Below are 21,391 nucleotides of genomic sequence, written 5' to 3'. Positions count from 1 at the left end.
ATCAGGAGGGCCAAATCGCACCTGGAGCTGCAGCTAGCAAGAGATGTCAAGAGTAACAAGAAGGGTTTCTTCAGGTATGTTGGCAACAAGAAGAAAGCCAAGGAAAGTGTGGGCCCCTTACTGAATGAGGGAGGCAAGCTAGTGACAGAGGATGTGGAAAAAGCTAATGTACTCAATGCTTTTTTTGCCTCTGTTTTCACTAACAAGGTCAGCTCCCAGACTGCTGTGCTGGGCAACACAAAATGGGGAAGAGATGGCCAGCCCTCTGTAGAGATAGAGGTGGTTAGGGACTATTTAGAAAAGCTGGACGTGCACAAGTCCATGGGGCCGGACGAATTGCATCCGAGAGTGCTGAAGGAATTGGCGGCTGTGATTGCAGAGCCCTTGGCCATTATCTTTGAAAACTCGTGGCGAACGGGGGAAGTCCCGGATGACTGGAAAAAGGCTAATGTAGTGCCCATCTTTAAAAAAGGGAAGAAGGAGGATCCTGGGAACTACAGGCCGGTCAGCCTCACCTCAGTCCCTGGAAAAATCATGGAGCAGGTCCTCAAAGAATCAATCCTGAAGCACTTAGAGGGGAGGAAAGTGATCAGGAACAGTCAGCATGGATTCACCAAGGGAAGGTCATGCCTGACTAATCTAATCGCCTTTTATGATGAGATTACTGGTTCTGTGGATGAAGGGAAAGCAGTGGATGTATTGTTTCTTGACTTTAGCAAAGCTTTTGACACGGTCTCCCACAGCATTCTTGTCAGCAAGTTAAGGAAGTATGGGCTGGATGAATGCACTATAAGGTGGGTAGAAAGCTGGCTAGATTGTCGGGCTCAACGGGTAGTGATCAATGGCTCCATGTCTAGTTGGCAGCCGGTGTCAAGTGGAGTGCCCCAGGGGTCGGTCCTGGGGCCCGTTTTGTTCAATATCTTCATAAATGATCTGGAGGATGGTGTGGATTGCACTCTCAGCAAATTTGCGGATGATACTAAACTGGGAGGAGTGGTAGATACGCTGGAGGGGAGGGATAGGATACAGAAGGACCTAGACAAATTGGAGGATTGGGCCAAAAGAAATCTAATGAGATTCAATAAGGATAAATGCAGGGTCCTGCACTTAGGATGGAAGAATCCAATGCATCGCTACAGACTAGGGACCGAATGGCTCGGCAGCAGTTCTGCGGAAAAGGACCTAGGGGTGACAGTGGACGAGAAGCTGGATATGAGTCAGCAGTGTGCCCTTGTTGCCAAGAAGGCCAATGGCATTTTGGGATGTATAAGTAGGGGCATAGCGAGCAGATCGAGGGACGTGATCGTTCCCCTCTATTCGACACTGGTGAGGCCTCATCTGGAGTACTGTGTCCAGTTTTGGGCCCCACACTACAGGAAGGATGTGGATAAATTGGAAAGAGTACAGCGAAGGGCAACAAAAATGATTAGGGGTCTAGAGCACATGACTTATGAGGAGAGGCTGAGGGAGCTGGGATTGTTTAGTCTGCAGAAGAGAAGAATGAGGGGGGATTTGATAGCTGCTTTCAACTACCTGAAAGGGGGTTTCAAAGAGGATGGCTCTAGACTGTTCTCAATGGTAGCAGATGACAGAACGAGGAGTAATGGTCTCAAGTTGCAATGGGGGAGGTTTAGATTGGATATTAGGAAAAACTTTTTCACTAAGAGGGTGGTGAAACACTGGAATGCGTTACCTAGGGAGGTGGTAGAATCTCCTTCCTTAGAGGTTTTTAAGGTCAGGCTTGACAAAGCCCTGGCTGGGATGATTTAACTGGGACTTGGTCCTGCTTTGAGCAGGGGGTTGGACTAGATGACCTTCTGGGGTCCCTTCCAACCCTGATATTCTATGATTCTATGATTCTTGAGGATTAAGATGTGAAGCTGGTAAGCCAGTTCTTCTGCCCCTTCTTCCATCAGGTCCAGATGCCTTATTGTTCTTCATCTGTTTGATGGCTTTTTTTACCTCAACGAATATTGGTGGGGTTCTGAGGTCATCCTTGATAGGATATTAAGGGATTAAGGCAATGATGCTTTCATCAGCATTGGAGTCGTGATTCAGGAGGTCTTCGAAGTATTCCTTCCATCATGCATTGATTGATTCATTGTCCTAAGGAGGTTGGCTCCATCCCTGGATCTGAGAGGGGGTTAGCCCTTGGGTCAAAAGAGGGCTTTGATGGCATTGAAGAATCCACTCATTTCCTGGGTGTTGATGAGTTGTTGGATCTCCTTCGCATTGTTCTCCCACCACCTGTTCTTCATTTCCTTTGAACCTCAGCTTTCAGTTGATGGTGGATGTATTGCTTCTGGTTGGAATTGATGCAATTCTGCCAAGCACAGAAGGCCTTATATTTATAGATTCATAGATACTAAGGTCAGAAGGGACCATTCTGATCATCTAGTCCGACCTCCTGCACAACGCAGGCCACAGAATCTCACCCACTCACTCCTATGAAAAATCTCACCTATGTCTGAGCTATGGAAGTCCTTAAATCATGGTTTAAAGACTTCAAGGAGCAGAGAAGCCTCCCTCAAGTCAACCATGCCCCATGCTACAGAGGAAGGCAAAAAACCTCCAGGGCCTCTCCAATCTGCCCTGGAGGAAAATTCCTTCCCGACCCCAAATATGGCAATCAGCTAAACCCTGAGCATATGGGCAAGATTCACCAGCCAGATACCCAGGAAAGAATTTTCTATAGTAACTCAGATCCCATCCATCTAATATCCCATCTCAGGGGATTTGGCCTATTTACCCTGAATATTTAAAGATCAATTACTTACCAAAATCCCATTATCCCATCATACCATCTCCTCCATAAACTTATCAAGTAGAATCTTAAAACCAGATAGATCTTTTGCCCCCACTGCTTCCCTTGGAAGGCTATTCCAAAACTTCACTCCTCTGATGGTTAAAAACCTTCGTCTGATTTCAAGTCTAAACTTCCTGGTGGCCAGTTTATACCCATTTGTTCTTGTGTCCACATTGGTGCTGAGCTGAAATAATTCCTCTCCCTCTCCTGTATTTATCCCTCTGATATATTTATAGAGAGCAATCATATCTCCCCTCAACCTTCTTTTAGTTAGGCTAAACAAGCCAAGCTCCTTAAGTCTCCTTTCATAAGAAAAGTTTTCCATTCCTCGGATCATCCTAGTAGCCCTTCTCTGTACCTGCTCCAGTTTGAATTCATCCTTTTTAAACATGGGAGACCAAACTGCACACAGTATTCTAGGTGAGGTCTCACCAGTGCCTTGTATAACGGTACTAAAACCTCCTTATCCCTACTGGAAATGCCTCTCCTGATGCATCCCAAAACCGCATTAGCTTTTTTCACAGCCATATCACATTGGCAGCTCATAGTCATCCTATGATCAACCAATACTCCAAGGTCCTTCTCCTCTTCTGTTACTTCTAATTGATGCATCCCCAACTTATAACTAAAATTCTTGTTATTAATCCCTAAATGCATAACCTTACACTTCTCACTATTAAATTTCATCCTATTACTATTACTCCAGTTTACAAGGTCATCCAGATCCTCCTGTATAATTTCCCGATCCTTCTCTGAATTGGCAATACCTCCCAGCTTTGTATCATCTGCAAACTTTATTAGCACACTCCCACTTTTTGTGCCAAGGTCAGTAATAAAAAGATTAAATAAGATTGGTCCCAAAACCGATCCCTGAGGAACTCCACTGGTAACCTCCCTCCAACCTGACAGTTCGCCTTTCAGTAGAACCCATTGCAGTCTCCCCTTTAACCAATTCCTTATCCACCTTTTGATGTTCATATTGATCCCCATCTTCTCCAATTTAACTAATAATTCCCCATGTGGCACGGTATCAAATGCCTTACTGAAATCTAGGTAAATGAGATCCACTGCATTTCCTTTATCTAAAAAATCTGTTACTTTTTCAAAAAAGGAGATTAGGTTGGTTTGGCACGATCTACCTTTTGTAAAACCATGCTGTATTTTGTCCCATTTACCATTGACTTCAATGTCCTTAACTAATTTCTCCTTCAAAATTTTTTCCAGGACCTTGCATACTGCAGATGTCAAACTAACTGGCCTGTAGTTACCTGGATCACTTTTTTTTCCTTTCTTAAAAATAGGAACTATATTAGCAATTCTCCAATCATTAACATCACCTTATGTTTGATCAGATCTTGGATTTCCTGATTGTTCTTGTCAAACCGGTCTTGGTGCTTCCTGTTTGAGAAGCCCAGTGTTCCCTCACACACAAACACAACAATTGGACAGCCAATTGGAGCATTTTCCAGTGATCTTTGGGGTTCTCCATCTTGGTTTTGATATTCATCAGTTTCTTGGTGAGGCACTGCTGGAAAAGGTCATAGTATAGTTGCGTCCTTAGGACTCTCGACATTGATCTTCTGTCTGGCTGATTTCTTCTGCATTTTTTGTTTCAATGTGAGTTTGATGGAAATAATGGAGCAGATAAGGTGATGTTCTGTCCAACAATTATTGAACAAGTCAGCACTTTGTTGATGTAAAGTCTTCACAGTTACGAGCACGGACAATGACATAGTCAATCAGATGCCAATACTTAGATCACGGGTGTTCCCACAATGTCTTGTACTTGTTATTTTGGCAGAATGTGGTGTTCGTGAAAATTAGGTCATGTTCTGTGCATATGGTCAGGAGAAGAATTCTGTTGGAATTGGTCTTGCCCACTCCTTTATTTCCAATTGTGCCATTCCAAAGGTCTGAGTCACATCCAACTTTTGTGTTAAAATCACTAAGGAGTATGAGCTTGTCTTCTTTGCAGATGGCGGAGAGAATTTGGTCAAGGTTGGTGTAGTGTCCTTTTTTGGTTTCATTGTCAGCATCAAGGTTGGATCGTATGCACTGTTGAGTGTTGCATGCTGGTTCTTGGCATGTTTAAGGTGGAGGGTCATGAGTAATTCATTGATGCTAACAGTCATTGAACTCCAGTATGTGTATGACTGTGCCCTGTGTGCTTAGTAAGAAGAAGATCTTCAAAAAATATCTGACATTTCCTCTGAAGCCTACAACCAACTTGGCATCACACTCAACACCAAGAAAATGTAAGTACTCAACCAGCAGGCTCCGAATCACAAGGATCCTGCTCCCATAATTCAGATCAATAAAGGGACCCTGGAGAACATGGAGCACTTTTACCTTGGCAGCTATCTGTCGCAGAAAGCCGACATTGACAAGAGAATTCGACACCGCCTTCAATGCGCCAATGCAGTTTTCAGAAATGAGAAAATGAGTGTCTGAAAATTGTGACCTCAAGAATCAAACCAAGCTTCTCATGCACCAGGCCATTGTTATCCATGCTCTTTTGTACATGATCGAGGTTTTAGGACCGTACAGTAGACATCTCAAAGTTCTTGAACAATACCATCAACAATGCATCCGCAAGATCTTCTGAATCAAGTGGGATGACCAATGCACCATCATCAGTGTTTTGTCCCAAGCCAAAACCTCCAGCATTGAAGCTGTGATCATCTGCCACCAACTCCATAGGGATGGTCACATGCTTTGAATGCCAGAGAATCTACTCCCTAAGCAAGTTCTCACAATGGAGCAATGGCCAACGGATGAGGGGTGGGCAAAAAAAAAAAGCACTTCAAAGGCACTCTCAAAGTTAACATGAAGAAGTTCAACATTGATGTAAACTCATGGGAAACGCAAGCCCTCAATCGACCAAAATGGAAAAGGACCTTTTAGCAAGGATCCGAGTATTTTGAGATCCAACGGAGACAACAGAAAATGGAGAAATGGGAAAGGAGGAAAGAATGCACCACAGCCTGACTCAACAATCCAGATCTACCCTTCCATCGGGAAATGTCTACCCCAACTATGACAAGATCTGTGGATTGGTCTCATTAGCCATCTGAAGATCCACCAGTAATAAGTAGCTATCATTTTATGGAAGACAATCATCCTTGAACTCCGAGAGATTGACCACTCCACAAACAGTTTCCCCCCTGAAGAGAGGACAAGAGAGGAAATGTAGTACATGTGACAGATGTTAGCCATGTTGCCTGATGCATTACTGGAAGAGGTTCAAACACTACGTGATAAGATTGATACAAGGAACTATATAGAATAGAATACCTAGTATCTGGTACCGGCTACTACCATCAGTGCTGTTTCGTGTGTTGCTGAGCCCTGCCTTGGTGCTACAGACACCAAAGAACTCTCATCCTGGGTCTTCACTGAGCCCTTCTTTGGATGTGAGGAGTAAACAAGCATCACATTTGAGAGGGTCTCTTACTTCAGCTTTGAATCCTCCCATCTTGGAGGTGGCAGCTATTCTGTTTTTGGACCCTGAGAAGTGATGAGTATTTTTACACTCACCTGAACTTAGGTAGTGACTTTGGCCAATGGGAAAAAACAGTAGGCTGGAACTCTTGGATTCACACTTAGGGCTAAAGACACCAGTTACCCAGGCTTATTGGTCTGTAGGGTATATTCCTTGCCCCCGCACCCCTCTCTGCAGGTGAGAATTGCCTGCTATAAAGCAGAGTTGGCTATATGACTTCCTCATCTCAGGATGCATTACCTTGTCATGTCATCTCTCAAGGAGCTGATTCAAGACAATGTCACTTTTCTGTGGGTGCCAGAAATAGACTTCTTGATTATTTCCAATCAGAAATATTTCTTCTGCCAATGGTGTCTGCCCATCAATCACATTGAGCTAAAAAGCAGCACGTGATGAGACACCCTCAAAAAACATCTATTTTTATATCTTAATCTGTCTGTTCCAGTGAATGTACTCTGGTTTGCATATTAGGAGACCTCTATCAATGAAGCTGTATCCTACACTTTGGCCTTTATACGGCACCAAGAGTTTTCACCAATTGCCAGACTGACATAACTATTTTTTCTCAGCTGTCAGGACATCCAAATCTATATCCAGACTTTGGCCCTCAAGAAAGTGTGCAGGTTCTTCTAGTCCTTGGAACTTCACACGCGCAAATAATGCTTTACTTTGATCCAAAAGCAAAAGGTGGCTAGCCCTGCATATGCCATATTCTATATGGAAAATGCGATCTTATTTGCATCATCATCCTAACTGATATCTAAAAAGGTGTCTGATTTCAGTTGCTTTCAGGTTACTAGCCTCTTTATTTCATCAAGATTCATTCACATCCAGGGAGGTAGGCACCATAACTTGAATGTCCAAAGGTCCTTAAGTTATCCATCTGGAACCAACCTGGGGGACTGGATAGAGCCACTTCCCCCTTTCCCTTCCTTTTTCCCCTTCCCCCCCTCCACTATTCTGCACAGATCTGATTGGCTAGAGGGAGTGCCGTTCCAAACAAGGCCGAATTAAGTACAGACCACCTGAGAGGGTTTGAGCCTGTGAAGAGATGGTTAGGGAGAGGCAGGACAGGGAACAAGCCTGGAAAGATTTAGAAAGAGAAGAAAGAAAGAAGAAAACATAAGCAGCAACTCGAGCTGGGGCAGAGACGGAGTGCAGAGCCTGAACTAGGAGCTGCTTGGAGGAGAGCCAGCTGCTGCCCTGGGGCTTGCAAAATAGGACTCTTACAGCTTGAAGCCAACAGGACAGTTGAGACCACGCAGCAAGACTCACCCTCACAATGCATGCCAGCATCAAAGTGCACAAACAGTTTGGGGGGGGGGGAGATTTTTAATGGAGCAGAGCAGACAGTCAGTATGTGTCTAGCTGGTATGGGGTGTGTGTGTGTCTGTGTGCTGTATACTGTATTGGGGGCAAAGGAGTCTATGTAGCCCCTGCTATAGATCCTGACCTGGGCCTGTTCTTGGCTTTGCCTGGGTTAAGTAAAAGGGCTGTTCTATTGTTAAGTGTGGTACTTGTTCCAGTGGTTAACTCTGATCCCCTAAGAGGGAGGGTTGGTGTTTGTGCAGAGATTTATGGTTGGGACCTGGGGCCCCTCACCCAATCCTGGCATTCCCCTACACAACAAACCTAGCCACAAGTTCCCTACACTATTAGGGGGATGAAATCAGGGATCAGTCCATCACAGCTCAGAGACTGGCCAGGTGCACTATGAATCACAATTCTTATGACTTAGCATATATTCAACTACTTGGAGATATCAAAGTGTATTCAACTAGATCTCAGGCAGGTTCCATAGCTTTCCCTCACATTGTCGTCATCATAAAAATTTGCAAGGATGTTAAGCAAAATTCTATACATGCATCAGGTAGCTCTTTTTGGCAGCTGAAGCTTCATTTAGGAGAGTGAGAGATGCTGTCACTTCTAGTACACCCTTGACCTGGGATCCAGAGCTGATGCTTGTTTTGGCAGTTCTGCTGTGTTTGTCACCTAGAACTCTTCAAGTCATATTCCCAGTGATTGTACTACTCGCTAAACTCCCATAAGTGGGAATGTGCAAAGGCCATTTGAAGAAGAAATGGTTATTTACCAGTAACGAGTTTTTCAGGATGAGCTTGTGTACATTTAAACCTCTCACCCACTTTCCCAGAGTCTTGGATTAAGAATTCCTAAAATTAGTGGAAGGAATTGAGGAGTAGTACTTTCCCCTTTTTACTATGGGAACCCTACATAAGGGGAGGGGGAAACAGAGAGCGAGTGACCTACTGACACTGCTGCGTAGAAGATTCTGGAAACTTCTGGTACACATTCCTTGATCCGACAAGTGCAAATCTGCAGAAGCTCATCCTAAAGAACTCCAATAACTGGTAAGTCATTTTTATTTTTCTGGGTACTGTAACAGGTGGCTGTACAAAGCAAATAAATCAAAGAACTCTCATGAGAACTGAGATTCTCCTGGCTATTAGAATAGCTCACAGTGAGCACAGTTTAAGCTTTATTTTGTAAAAGAAAAAATTCTTATTTCTTCTAGGTTGTTTGGGATAATTCTCATAAGGTGGGCTGTGCTGTTGTTTTTTGTCGTATGGCTGCGGGAGTAAGTAATGCAGCACATTTTATATGCAACTATGTACCAAGGTAAGTTATTTTTAAAACATTTTAAAAGAGAGTATTCATAATATTTAATCCTCTAAAAATAAATTGGAATCCATACACATCAGTAGTTTAGCGTGTGGAATCAGGGAAATGATTCATCACTCAGTTAATTCAGGCATCTAAAGACCCATGAACTCTGATTAATGGTGCCTGGCAGAGGTTGGCTGACCCTCTAAACTGGTCAAAGGACCAGCCTACCTCTGACAGGCTCCACAAGGGAGAATGGGGTAGCTCAGGTTCACCTGGGAGTAGTTAACTGATTGAGTAACAGGAGGTAGTTAATTAGACAGGGAAGCACCTAGGCATGATAAAAGGTTAAGGACCTCAAAGGAGGAACTCCTGAGGAGAAAGGCAGTTTCCAGAAAAAGGACCCCTCCAACAGCCTAGTGAAAAACTGCCTGAGAAGCAACACTCCAAAGAGGGAGAAGAAGGGTGAGAGGCTTCGGAAGCCTACAGAGGAGGAGACATAGCTCAAGGAGTGGCCAGGGACTGAGAAGGATTGGTTCTGGCTGTTCCAAACAGAGAGCCTGAGCTGGAACCCAATGGAGTGGGTGGGCCTTGGCTTCCCCTACTTACTCCAGCCAAGAACTTTGAAGAAGAAGGCTCTAAACCCAGAAGACTTAGGGCTGTTTAGCCACCACTTGAACCATAGAACTTCCAACTCCCCATTATCTTGAAGGGGACAGAGACTATTAAAAACTTGTGCAGAGGGCTGGAAGATGAATACTTGGGTGTGATGGCTTAAGGGGGATGGTGTCAGCTGGTGTAGCTTCCCATCTTGCCACAAAGGGGTGCCAAGGGAAAAAGGCCCCATATAATACCACCTGTCAGTAGTTTTAATTTTGTGAGCTTTGTTAGTAAATCTTACACCTTCTAACAAAGGAGGGAACTTCTGCACTAGGAGAGGCCTTACATTGTAGACTCTCTCTGTGGAGTAATTTCTAAATGCATGAACCAGATAATTGGTTCAAAGGTAGATGGGTGTTTCAGTGCCTGTAGCAAGATGGAGTGGCCTCCTTCCAAGACTGACAGGGAGGAACCACTCTCTGCTGTCTGATGGGCAGAGCCAGGCTGGGCCCACCCCTCACGCCAGAAGTAGAGGTGCGGAACAGGAAGTATAAAAGGAGGGGCTTCCAGCTCCGCTGAGCTAAAGCAGGAGCTGGACACCTCTGCCTTGCTGCTGGCCCCTGCACCAGAGACTGAGCTGTACCAACCCTACCCCTGGAGGAGGACCCTGAGAAGACTGAGAACTCATGAGCAACAGAGCCCTACAGACAGGGGTAGGAAGTAGCCCAGAGAAACCAGACATTAATCTTGTTGCGTTGCTGAAACCACAGTTTGTGTGTTTCGGTAGGCTTCCCGCTGACTCAGTGATGGGATTCTGCATCATTGTTAAGGACCTGGACTAGAATCTGGTAGAGTAGGGTGGACCGCTACCTCCTGCTGCCAACCCCTCCCCCCCCAAGGTGGCAGCCTATCCATCTTAGGCTGGATGCCCTGCATTTGCTTGATATCTGCCCCAGCCACGGAGCTGGGCCGGAGACCACTACTACACTATCATGTCCAGAGGGCTTGAGCCTGACTGTTTGCTGTCTGCTTCAGCCCAGGAGCTGGGTTGAAGACTAATTGCCCTGCCCTGCCCTGCCCCAGTGTACCAGGGCCCTAGACTCTTTGCTGACACTTAGCCAATGGACACGTTTAGCAGGATATCAGTTACTAGATGGTGTAGCGAGGCGGAGTGGCCTCCCTCAGAGGCTGACAGGCAGGAACCACTCGAAGCTACTGCGGTGCCTTAATACACCTTCTGTCTGAGCAATTTAGGCCCATCTGAAATGGATAATGTGTAGCTCAGTCATGTTAACTATTTTTATATAAACAAAAAAAACCCTAAAATGTTTTAACTATAGTAGAGAATTGTGTTTTAACCCTGGCACATTGCTTAGGTTAAAATATGGTCTCTTAAAACGGTCAGTTTTTCTGTGCACAGAGAAAAAGCCTCATGTTGTAATCCAGCAGGTAAGCAGGGCTACAATCTTGTTACACAATCATATTAAAAAAAAAGAGTTATTTTGGTAATCTAGACAAGCGATTAAGCTATGCTATAGTTTGTGGATCAGTCGATTGGTATTTGTGTTCCATCTTACCTCCTCAAACCACATTATTAAACCTTGAATATTTACTTTCCTAAACCTCATAGAAAACTTGTAAATCTGTTTTTAAGCCTTTTGTTATCTGACTGAGAAGATATTAATTTGGTTATAACAGAAAATCCTCAGTTCATTTGCAAACTGTTAGTCAAATCAGTTACCCCAAAACCAAACCTAGATAATGTGCTGTGCTCCAATCTACTCCTCTGACATGGCCCACCTCACTGGGCTTTTGAAATAGCCACGAGCAGAGTCAGGGTAAAGCATAAACCGAATAGGCACATAACATCACATTTTAAACTGAATAATTTTCTTGGAAATTTCTTGGTAAAATCCTTGGAAACTGAATACTTCCTTTTGACTTCTCTTGAACTGTAGTCACCTTCACCTATTTCCCACAAACTCCTAGTTTAACATGTCTTCCCCAAACCTAAAACTTTCTATAACCAACCTGGATCTCTTATGCTTACAGCATCAATCGTCTTTTTGGTCAGCATTGATCATCTTTCACTTCAGAGTTCACCAGAGCCTAGCAGACTTAAATCTTTCTTCTATCCACCATCTTCTCAGCTACCAATTGGGATTCCTTAGTTTTTTCCAAAGTTATCTACCATGCTTGCAAGAGCTGATGCCTATTGATGAAAATGTTAGGGTCTCACAAACCCAGCTGCCAGTATGCTTGGTAACTACAATATCCTTTTGTAGATAATGGACTATTTTAATTTGATTTTGCACCTGAGATGTTAAGATAAGTGTTAAGCAAAAATGTATGATGGGGTATGTTGTGGGATGAAAACCAAAAAACAGAAGTTGCTGGGTACCTAGAGGCTTGCACTCCTGGATGGAAGCTGCAGTCAGATTGCCTTTTTAGAATTTTGTGGGTGTCGAATGTGAACGATCATTGTTTCTCTCTTGAGGGGAGAGAATATGATCATAGAGGGGACTGGGGACCTAGACTGTGATCAGGAAGGGAATCGTTGTTAGGCTCTTATAAATCAGGCTTTTCCTTGTGGAATAAGTAGTAGAGGGTTACTGAAAGCTATTATGTACTATTATAGTAATCTAGTTAAACAAAAGTTTAGTAATCAGTGGGTAAAGTTTTGAAGAGAGCTGCAGGTCCCTTGAGACAGAGTTAGGAAAAGCAGCCAGGATTGCCTAATATTTATAAGCAAGTGTCTTGAGAGGAAGATCAGAGGGGTAAAAGGGCTGTACTAGTGACCCAAAGGCACCAATGTAGAACAAACTGTGTGCCCAGAAAGGGGCAGGTGATGACACCTTAAAAAAGGGATACCCAAATGTAGTGGTACCAATGGCCCCATTGACAGCTGTTGAGAAACTTGAAGACCATACCTAATCTGCATGATCATTTTGTACATTTTCCATGAATGTGTAAATTCTTTGAGCAATGTTCCTGTGAGTGCTCCACTTTAGGCGTGCATGCACCTGCACCTTTGATCACAGATTTTTGGTAGTGGGTGCATGTGGTGAGCTGAACGGGCACCAACACATCCTCATGCTCCATACTGAGGCTGTATAGGGCTGTGCGAGCGAACTGCCCTCATTTCCTTTGCCCAGAGATGGAATTTGTGTGCCTGTTTTTTTCTTTAGAGTTAGAATATACTATACAGTGTTAGTTTATAGGATTCTTACAACTTGTATAGTTATTGGAACTATTGTTCCTGTTTTCTTAGAAAAATAAAAGCTATTTAGCCCCTTATCAATGGGTCAAAGGGGATGCCGGGCTCCCTGAGTTTTAAAATGTGCCTATTCTGTCAAGAAGTGATTCCCATCAGCAACTGGCATTTTCAGTGTATTTGTTGCTTGAGAGACTCATATCTCCAGAAAGTGCAAGATTTACATTTAAGGGAAGGTGCCATAAAAACAGGAAAATGAAGTATAGACGACTAATGATGGAGCAAGCCTTAAGTCCAGCTTCAGACCAGGTACAGAGAATCTCCCCTACCCCCAAACCAGGAGCCTGTAATTCTGTTAGTGCCAGTCTACAGCAAGATAAGTCACAGAGCTTCCAAGGTGAAGGCAGCATCAAAACCCTGGGCTCCAGCATGCTTTAAGTACTGACTGAGACCTATTGAATTTGTTACTGACGGTTTCCCATTAAGAAGGGGGATAAGAAGAACAGAACAGAGTTCCTCCTCAAAGAAGTCTTGGTCACTGGAGACCTCAGGCCCAGAGAGGAGTGCTATGAAGCTCTGAGTCTCTTGGCTAACATGATGCACTATAAGACTTCATCTAAGTCCCATACCTTGGCAGTAAAGAGCATGATACTGAAGACTACTATTATGGCTACCATCAGTACCCATGATGGTAAATAGAGTAGCCTCATTAGAATCTGTGGTACCATCAGCAGCACCTCAGACAGCATCATCTAACCCTACCCCCTCGCCTGGGGCCATGGGGGGGGTGTCAAGCTCTGAGCCTCCCTCCCCCAGCTGGGGACATGAAGGGGGAGGGGCTGAGAGCAGCAAGAGGGGCATAGCCTCTGCTGTAAGTAGTGGGGCACAGAGCTAGCCTCCTCAAGGGGAAGCTGCACCCATGGACCTCTTGGTACCTAATGAGCCCGAGTCTCCCCTCGTTGCAACTTCCAGACACCTCTCGATACTGATATCTGGTTGGTCACCAACTGCACATGTTCAATTGAGACTCACTACTTCTCAACATCTAACGTTCAAGAAGAGGTATTGTCACCTCCCTTACAATATGTGGGAGGGCATTCTGACTCAGAGCTTTCTGTTCAAAGCTCTCAAGCTTATTCAAATGTTGTTCTCCTCTGCAGATACAAGACCTGTGCCTATCAATACTTGGGTCAATGAATGATGGCACCTCCCCCTTGCCTTATGGTCCTTCTCATTGGCCTTATTAGAACCCATGGGCAGTGTACCTCCAGCAGTTTCACCAGGCCCCACTATTCTCACAAGGAACGTAGAAAAACTAGTTCTCTGGTACTTTCCATCCCTCCTCTGAATCAATAGAGGAGACATTTTGAGGAGCAAGACCTTTACAAATGTCTTCATTGCCTGATGAGACAGTAATGCTGCTGCCGCCACTGCCACCATCATTAGCTGATGACTTTTGGCAGTTCTAGGACCTGAAGAAATGGGTTGCAGACACTTCAGATTCTCCTGGGACAAGTTACCATCATAAGCTCCTGGACATATTGCATGCTTTCACTTCAGCAGGGATAGCAACTACCAATTAATGAAGCTCTCCTGGAGCCAGCCAAGACCATCTGGCAAACAGGAACATGGAGATCCGTTTTAGTGCCGAAATAAAGGAGGGTCAGCTCTTGGCCAAGACATCTTTGCAGGCTTCACTTTGTAGGCCTGGCTTGACATGACTAAACTTGGGGGAGGCCTCATTTCTTGGAAGACAGGATTAGAGAGGTGACTAGGTCAGTAGGCTGAAAATGGAATGTTTGTGCTAACAAGTAAATGGGTCAGTAAGCTAGAAGACACTGTCTGAGTCAGCTAAGATAAGAAGGAACATTCAGCGAACCATTTACGAAGAACAATACTAACTTATTCTGTCCAATTTAGCGAAAGGGTGAAAAGTATATAGAAGACAAACAATGCATAGATAGAGCATGCTGCACAGGGACTTGGTCCTGCAAAGTAACCAAGCCACTGTGTGATGTAATGTATATAAAGGGAGAGTATTTCTGTGTAACTTTGAAATTATAAATTAACCTGAATCCACCTTGCCCCATGACTGATTTGAGTCTAATCAGCTCAGTGTAGCATTGCTGTATGCTAAATAAAGATACATGACTGATGAAGTCTAGAGTCAAACGGAGTTCTTGGGAAGCTGAGTAGAAAGAGGTCTCCGAGGGAATCCCTACATGCTTGATGCAGCGACAGTGCAGCTAGGTCTATTTCAACCACGATAGTGATGAGATGAGCTTTCAGAGTAGTAGCCGTGTTAGTCTGTATCAGCAAAAACAATGAGGAGTCCTTGTGGCACCTTAGAGACTAACAAATTTATTTGGGAATAAGCTTTTGTGGGCTAAAACCCACTTCATCAGATGCATGGAGTGAAAAATACAGTAAGCAGTGTGTGTGTGTATATATACATATATACACACACACACACACGAAAAGATGGGAGTTGCTTTACCTAGTGGTGGGTCAGTGCTAATGAGGCCAATGCAATCAAGGTGGACGTCACCCATTTACAACAGTTGACAAGAAGGTGTGAGTATCAGCAGAGGGAAAATTATTTTGTAGTGACCCATCCACTCCCAGTCTTTATTCAGGCCTAATTGGATAGTGTCCAGTTTGCAAATTAATTCCAGTTCTGCAGTTTCTCGTTGAAGTCTGATTTTGAAGGTTTTTTTGTTGAATTGCCACTTAAGTATGTTATTGAGTGTCCAGGGAGATTGAAGTGCTCTCCTACTGGTTTTTGAATGTTACAATTCTTGATGTCAGATTTGTGTCCATTTATTCTTTTGCATAGAGACTGTCCGCTTTGGCGAATGTACATGGCAGAGGGGCATTGCTGGCACATGATGGCATATCACATTGGTAGATGTGCAGGTGAATGAGCCCCTGATGGTTAGGTCTTATAATGGTGTCCCTTGAATAGATATGTGGACAGAGTTGGCAACAGGGTTTGTTGCAGGGATTGGTTCCTGGGTTAGTGTTTTTGTTGTGTGGTGTGCAGTTGCTGGTGAGTATTTGCTTCAGGTTGGGGGGCTGTCTGTAAGTGAGGACTGGCCTGTCTCCCAAGGTCTGTGAGAGTGAGGGATTGTCCTTCAAGATAGGTTGTAGAACCTTGATGATGCGCTGGAGAGGTTTTAGTTGGGGGCTGTAGGTGAGGCCTAATGGCATTCTGTTACTTTCTTTGTTGGGCCTGTCCTGAGCTTTGTTGCTTCAGTTGTCTTTTTAACCTGGGAGGTACAGTTGACTATTAAGCACTCACCATTTAATGGCCATCAGCTCTTTGTGGACTCAGACAACTCACTTCATGCCCTAAAGTACTCTACAGCTACATTTAGATCCCTGGGGATATACACACCTGGAAAGAAAAGGAAATTCAGCAGGTCTCAATCAGCACAAAGATCCCATCCTGCTCAATTTTCCACCTTCCTCTCTGCTTCGGTGTTCTCTCTGTGGGACTTTTTCTGTTCCTTCTGTACTCCAGACTTGGGGAGGCCAGCATCACATATAAGAGAAAATTTGGTCCTTTAATAAGGGGTAAAGCAATTTTTTTTCTAAGAAAAACAGGAGCAACAATTCCAACAATTATAAAAATACTAATACTATAAACTAACTAAAGAACTAACACTATATACTATATTCTAACTCTAAAGAGAAAACAGGCACACACTAAACTGCATCTCTGGCTGAAGGCAGTTGAGAAGAAACGGTGGGCGGTTCACTCACACAGCCCTGTATAGCCTCAGTAGGGGGCATGAATATGCATAGGGCACATGTATGGGCTGAACGATCACCGCTACCAAAGAGCTTCAGTCAAAAGGCACAGGGTGCAAGTGCACCTGAAGTGGAGTACCCACACACATCTCTGAGAACTTCAGTTAGAGCACGAGGTGAGCAACCTTTCTTTTCCCCTTTTTTCCCCCTTAGCCTTGGATGACCTTTAGAATAAAACAAATGTCTAAATAAAATCTAGCTTACTAAATTTAAACTGGTTTTGCTCTTTTGTTTAATTTTCCTTCCCTCCCTCTCAGCTGCTTCCTCATTTCCAAACTATTTACTTTGTTTTTCTTCTCCTTTCTAGTGTTTTCTTCTTTCCCTCTTACTGGATTACTTTTTCCTTCAAGTACTCATCCCTTTTCCCCCTCTGCTCTCATTTCTGCAAGTATTCCCCCCCCACACTCATGCTTCTTTCCCTTTTGTCCTTAATATCCTTCCATTCTCCATTCCATTCTGTTGCAAATTGGAAACTGGCTGAAGGATTGTAAGTAAAAAAAGATAAGAAATTGGGAAGGTGTAGAGTGGGGGACTGCAGGGATCAGTGTAGGTCATCTTATTTAGTATCTTCATTACTGGTAAAAAAGGCTGCCTGCACATAAATTAAATTTGCTGAGGATACTTGTGTTTTTGAAAGTAATCTAAAACCCATAGATATGCAATGGAAGAGAGAATCCTGCAAATAAGTAAAGCTGTGAGAGTGGCAATAGTGGACAACAAATTAGACCTGAGTTTGCGATGTGATAATGTAGCAAAAAACTCCATAAGGTCAATGCAATATTTGGCTGCATACACACAGGTTAAGTAGTAGAGATAATAGATTATTTAATATGGTATTGGTGCAACAGTATCAGAATATTCCATTCATTTCTTAGCGCCACATTACCAGCGAGATGTTTGACAAACAGGGAGAGCAACAACAGTTATTTGGAGACTAGATTGACAAATTATACAGCTTAAAACTACTAACGGATGTGGACATCAAAAAAGTCTACAAATGCTTGAAGTGTTCAGACATTAAAGCAAGGCAGAGGAATTATTTACGGAGGTGCGAGGGGCTATGACTAGGCAGGGTAAAAAGTGAAAACTTAAGGTGAATATCAGGAAAAATCTTTCCTGGTAATAAGATCTATTAAGATGTTCAAAGACAACTTGGGACACTTTAAAGTGAACAGGACAAAATACTACAAACTGTACTGAACACTCCAGCATTGACCAGGAGAACACCTGCATCGTAATTCTCCATTTCTAATGTCTGATTTAATTGCTTCTAGTTTTTGCATTCCTTGACCTACTATTGGGGTTCTTTCTGATATCCTGGGTCTTTATTGCCACAGAATACTATCCAAAGTAGGCTCCCAAATTACAGGGACATTTTGGCCATCGTCTTTATTTTGTTCTATGTAACAAATATATAAGGATCATGTAAAAATAATAAAAGACAGTGCAACATATGTAGGGGAACATAAGAGTTTGGAAAAATTGTAGACAGGATCTGTTGTCTGAGTGTGAATTTTGTAACAGGGTGTCATCTAGTGGTGGAGGAAGAAATGTTCATCCATATTTCTTATGCTTTGTCTGAGGATGGTTTGTAGTTCTAAAAATTGTAAATATCCACACTTAATTCAAATTTTCATCTCATACCTCTGAAGGCTTCAAGCCACATGGAGGGATGCAGGCCACTGTATAAATTTGAAATGCATGGTTTTAAGTTAGTAGGACCTTCTGGTTCCTAACTCCTGTGTCTGTGTACTACCTATTTGTATTTGAAGGATTTAGCTGACTTCATGTACAAAATGTAAGATAACATACCCTCTGTACTGTATCTGAAATTAGCATTTTACTTATATTCCTCGACACAAACTACATGAAAAGAATTCAGACTGAGAATATAGATATCAACCATTTAGAGTAATGGGGAATTGTGATTACCCCAAAATAAGCATTTTAAAACCAGGAAATTCAAAGTTAAGGTTAATTTGAAAATAAATGCAAACATCTTGAGTCACAGAAATGCACAGTTAAGGCACCCAAATAGCCTTAACTCTGTCCTGTAGGAACACCATGCAATAACCATATAGTTATGATTAATGCATTTTTAGTGTTTGTAGTCCTAGATTAAATTTCATGATTTCTTTTTCTATCCACCCTCCTCCCCTCCCATGGTATCAGTATATGGCAGAGTTAAGGTTGTTTGGGTGCCTTAACTATGTCAAACCTGAGAAAAGGCAACATCTATAAGAACATGCATAATGAAAGTCTCTGGGGGGGGATGGGAGGGACTGTTAAAACATACTTCACTATGAGAATACCCCACATCCTGTATGGCTTATTAAAATACTGCTCTATTAAGTGTGACAAAGTTCCTGCTCTACCTTGGTGGGTCTTGCGCTTATTGGTGGATTTGCTCGCCTTGGAGCTTCACGGCAGCCCTCAGCTTGGCCGTTTTTCTGAACCCACAGTCCAGGTCAACTCCTCCTGTGTCTGACCAGGAGTTGGGAAGATCTGGGGGGAACCCAGACCCACCTTCTACTCCGGGTTCCAGCCCAGGGCCCTGTGGAATGCAGCTGTCTAGAGTGCCTCCTGGAACAGCTGTGTGACAGTTACAACTCCCTGGGCTACTTCCCTATGGCCTTCTCCCAACACCTTCTTTATCCTCACCATAGGATCTTCCTCCTGGTGTCTGATAATGCTTGTACACCTCAGTCCTCCAACAGTCCACATTCTCACTCTCAGCTCCTAGTACCTCTTGCTCCCAACTCCTCACATGCACACCACAAACTGAAGTGAGCTCCTTTTTAAAACCCAGGTGCCCTGATTGGCCTGCCTTAATTGATTCTAGCAGCTTCTTGATTGGCTGCAGGTATTCTAATCAGCCTGTCTTAATTGTCTCCAGAAGGTTCCTGATTGTTCTGGAACCTTCCCTTACCCAGGGAAAAGGGACCTACTTAGCCTGGGGCTAATATATCTGCCTTCTATTACTATCCTATAGCCATCTGGCCCGACCCTGTCACATACCCCTGTCACTAGGGTAAAATTGGATCATTTAAAAAAATTGCTGGGCAGTTTCCCCATTTTCTGTGACCAGAAGTAACCTAAACAAGGGAAACATTTTCATTAAAGAATGTGAAGCTATTGAACTCCTGGGCCTAGCTATAGAACTCTAAAAAGGAAAGGTATCTGCAAAAGGGGAGAGGACAAGAGGGGAGGCACTTGGACTCAGAGATTGGAAGTGTTACAACTGTCAGTGAACTGAAAACAAGCAAGTATCTTGGCCCCAAAAGACTTCCCAACAGCATAATGCTAGGAGTTGGGTCCTAATAGTTTCCATATCGACACCCAGAGGTGCCACAGTTTTGTTTTATTTTTAATTTTTAGCAGACAGAAAAAAGACACCTTAAGCCCAGTCTCTGACCAAAAAGCAGTAATTCAGGACTCACCAATTATCCACATGTAAAAACCTCTCTGGTGAATTTCAAAAGTTCAAATGCTTTCATTTAGCCAATGTTCCTGTCTTTGCAGTGTATCTGGGAAGGAAGACATTTTTATGCAGTTTGTTTCTTTTGTCCCAGAATATATAAAGGTATACACCTGGAAAACAAAGATAATATTTCATCTCCAGTTGTGTGGAAGTGTCTGGGACTCTAGGTTTCCAACCACTGGAGGCAGTGGGGAATAACATCTACAAGCAGCAAGGGGCACAAATATTACAGTTCAGGACGTTGCTGCTTTATTTTCACCAGAAAATAATCTAGCCAACATGTCACTAGACTGAAAGAGTTTGAGAAGCATAACTGTGACATGGCCTACTGGCTTGCAAAGAATATGAAGGGGGAGAGAAGGTCCTATTAAATCAGGAATTTGAAGGCATGTTGGACCTGGGTTTTACATAGGGATTCTACAGCATTTTACAGTATACATTAGATCTTTAAAATAAAAGACTAGGAAATTAGCCTGGAATTATTCCATTAATAGGAAGGTGTGTGGATGTCTTTCATCGGTATCCCCCAACAAATCATTTTGCAATCAAATTTGAGTTTAAGTTTACCCTTATTCTAGAAGGATGTTGCTTTCAGAGGTTTTTTTTATTTGTGACAAGCTTTCATAATACATTAGATTTTTACCATCTGAGTTTTCCTCTCCATTTCACCACTTCACTTATTGGGATATCTGCTTTGTATGAAATTACTTCCACTTTGCCTTCCAGAGTGATATTCAGGCATTAATCTTACAGGCAGATGAATTTATCAGATCCAGCATACTTCAGTTACACAGCCTTCATATAAATCTTTCATCAAGAGTTAGGATGATATCCTAATTTTCAACTCAGTCTGCACTGATCTGAGAGAAGTCAGTGCTGTTGGTTTGGTCTTTTTTTATTAAACACTTCGGTCCCAATTAAGCAAGGCACTTAAGCATATTCTAACTTTAAGTCCCATTGACTGCAGTAGGATTACTCGCATGCTTCAAGTTAAGCAAGTTCTTAAATATTTTAGTGAATCAAAGCTTTATCTCAGAAATTTAAATCAGTTGTAAAGAGCATGCAAATCTATTTGCTGAAAGTTATTTTGGGAGTGTATTGAGTTTTCTGCCTACAGAAAATTCGCAATTATATTTACCTTAGTTGCTGCCAAACTCTACTGCTAGATATTCATTTTAAAGAAATTTGTACACTTATGCAGGGTTTGATTTATAAATCATTAGCTTTTTCTATTTGGAGAAAAAGATAGCATTTTAATGCAGTTGTTTTTAATAGAGGAAGGAGAACAGTGAACACAAAGAATGGTTTCAAGAATGTTTGTTTTCCACGAGGTTTTACCAGTTGTTAAAATAT

General features: G+C 43.0%; 1 protein-coding gene across 1 annotated transcript in view; it reads left to right on the top strand.

The window, feature by feature from the left end:
* Positions 1–21,391, top strand: part of LOC119842147 (glioma pathogenesis-related protein 1-like) — a 56,122-nt gene that overhangs the window by 14,896 nt on the left and 19,835 nt on the right. The window contains exon 3 of the mRNA XM_038370067.2: positions 8,842–8,945. Coding sequence (XP_038225995.1) covers positions 8,842–8,945 — 104 coding nt within the window. The remainder of the gene's footprint in view (positions 1–8,841; positions 8,946–21,391) is intronic.

This window comes from Dermochelys coriacea, chromosome 1 (genome assembly GCF_009764565.3).
Source record: "Dermochelys coriacea isolate rDerCor1 chromosome 1, rDerCor1.pri.v4, whole genome shotgun sequence".
Classification (NCBI taxonomy): domain Eukaryota; kingdom Metazoa; phylum Chordata; order Testudines; family Dermochelyidae; genus Dermochelys; species Dermochelys coriacea.
The sequence above is the reverse complement of the archived record's forward strand: the minus strand, read 5'-3'. Positions and strand labels throughout refer to the sequence as shown.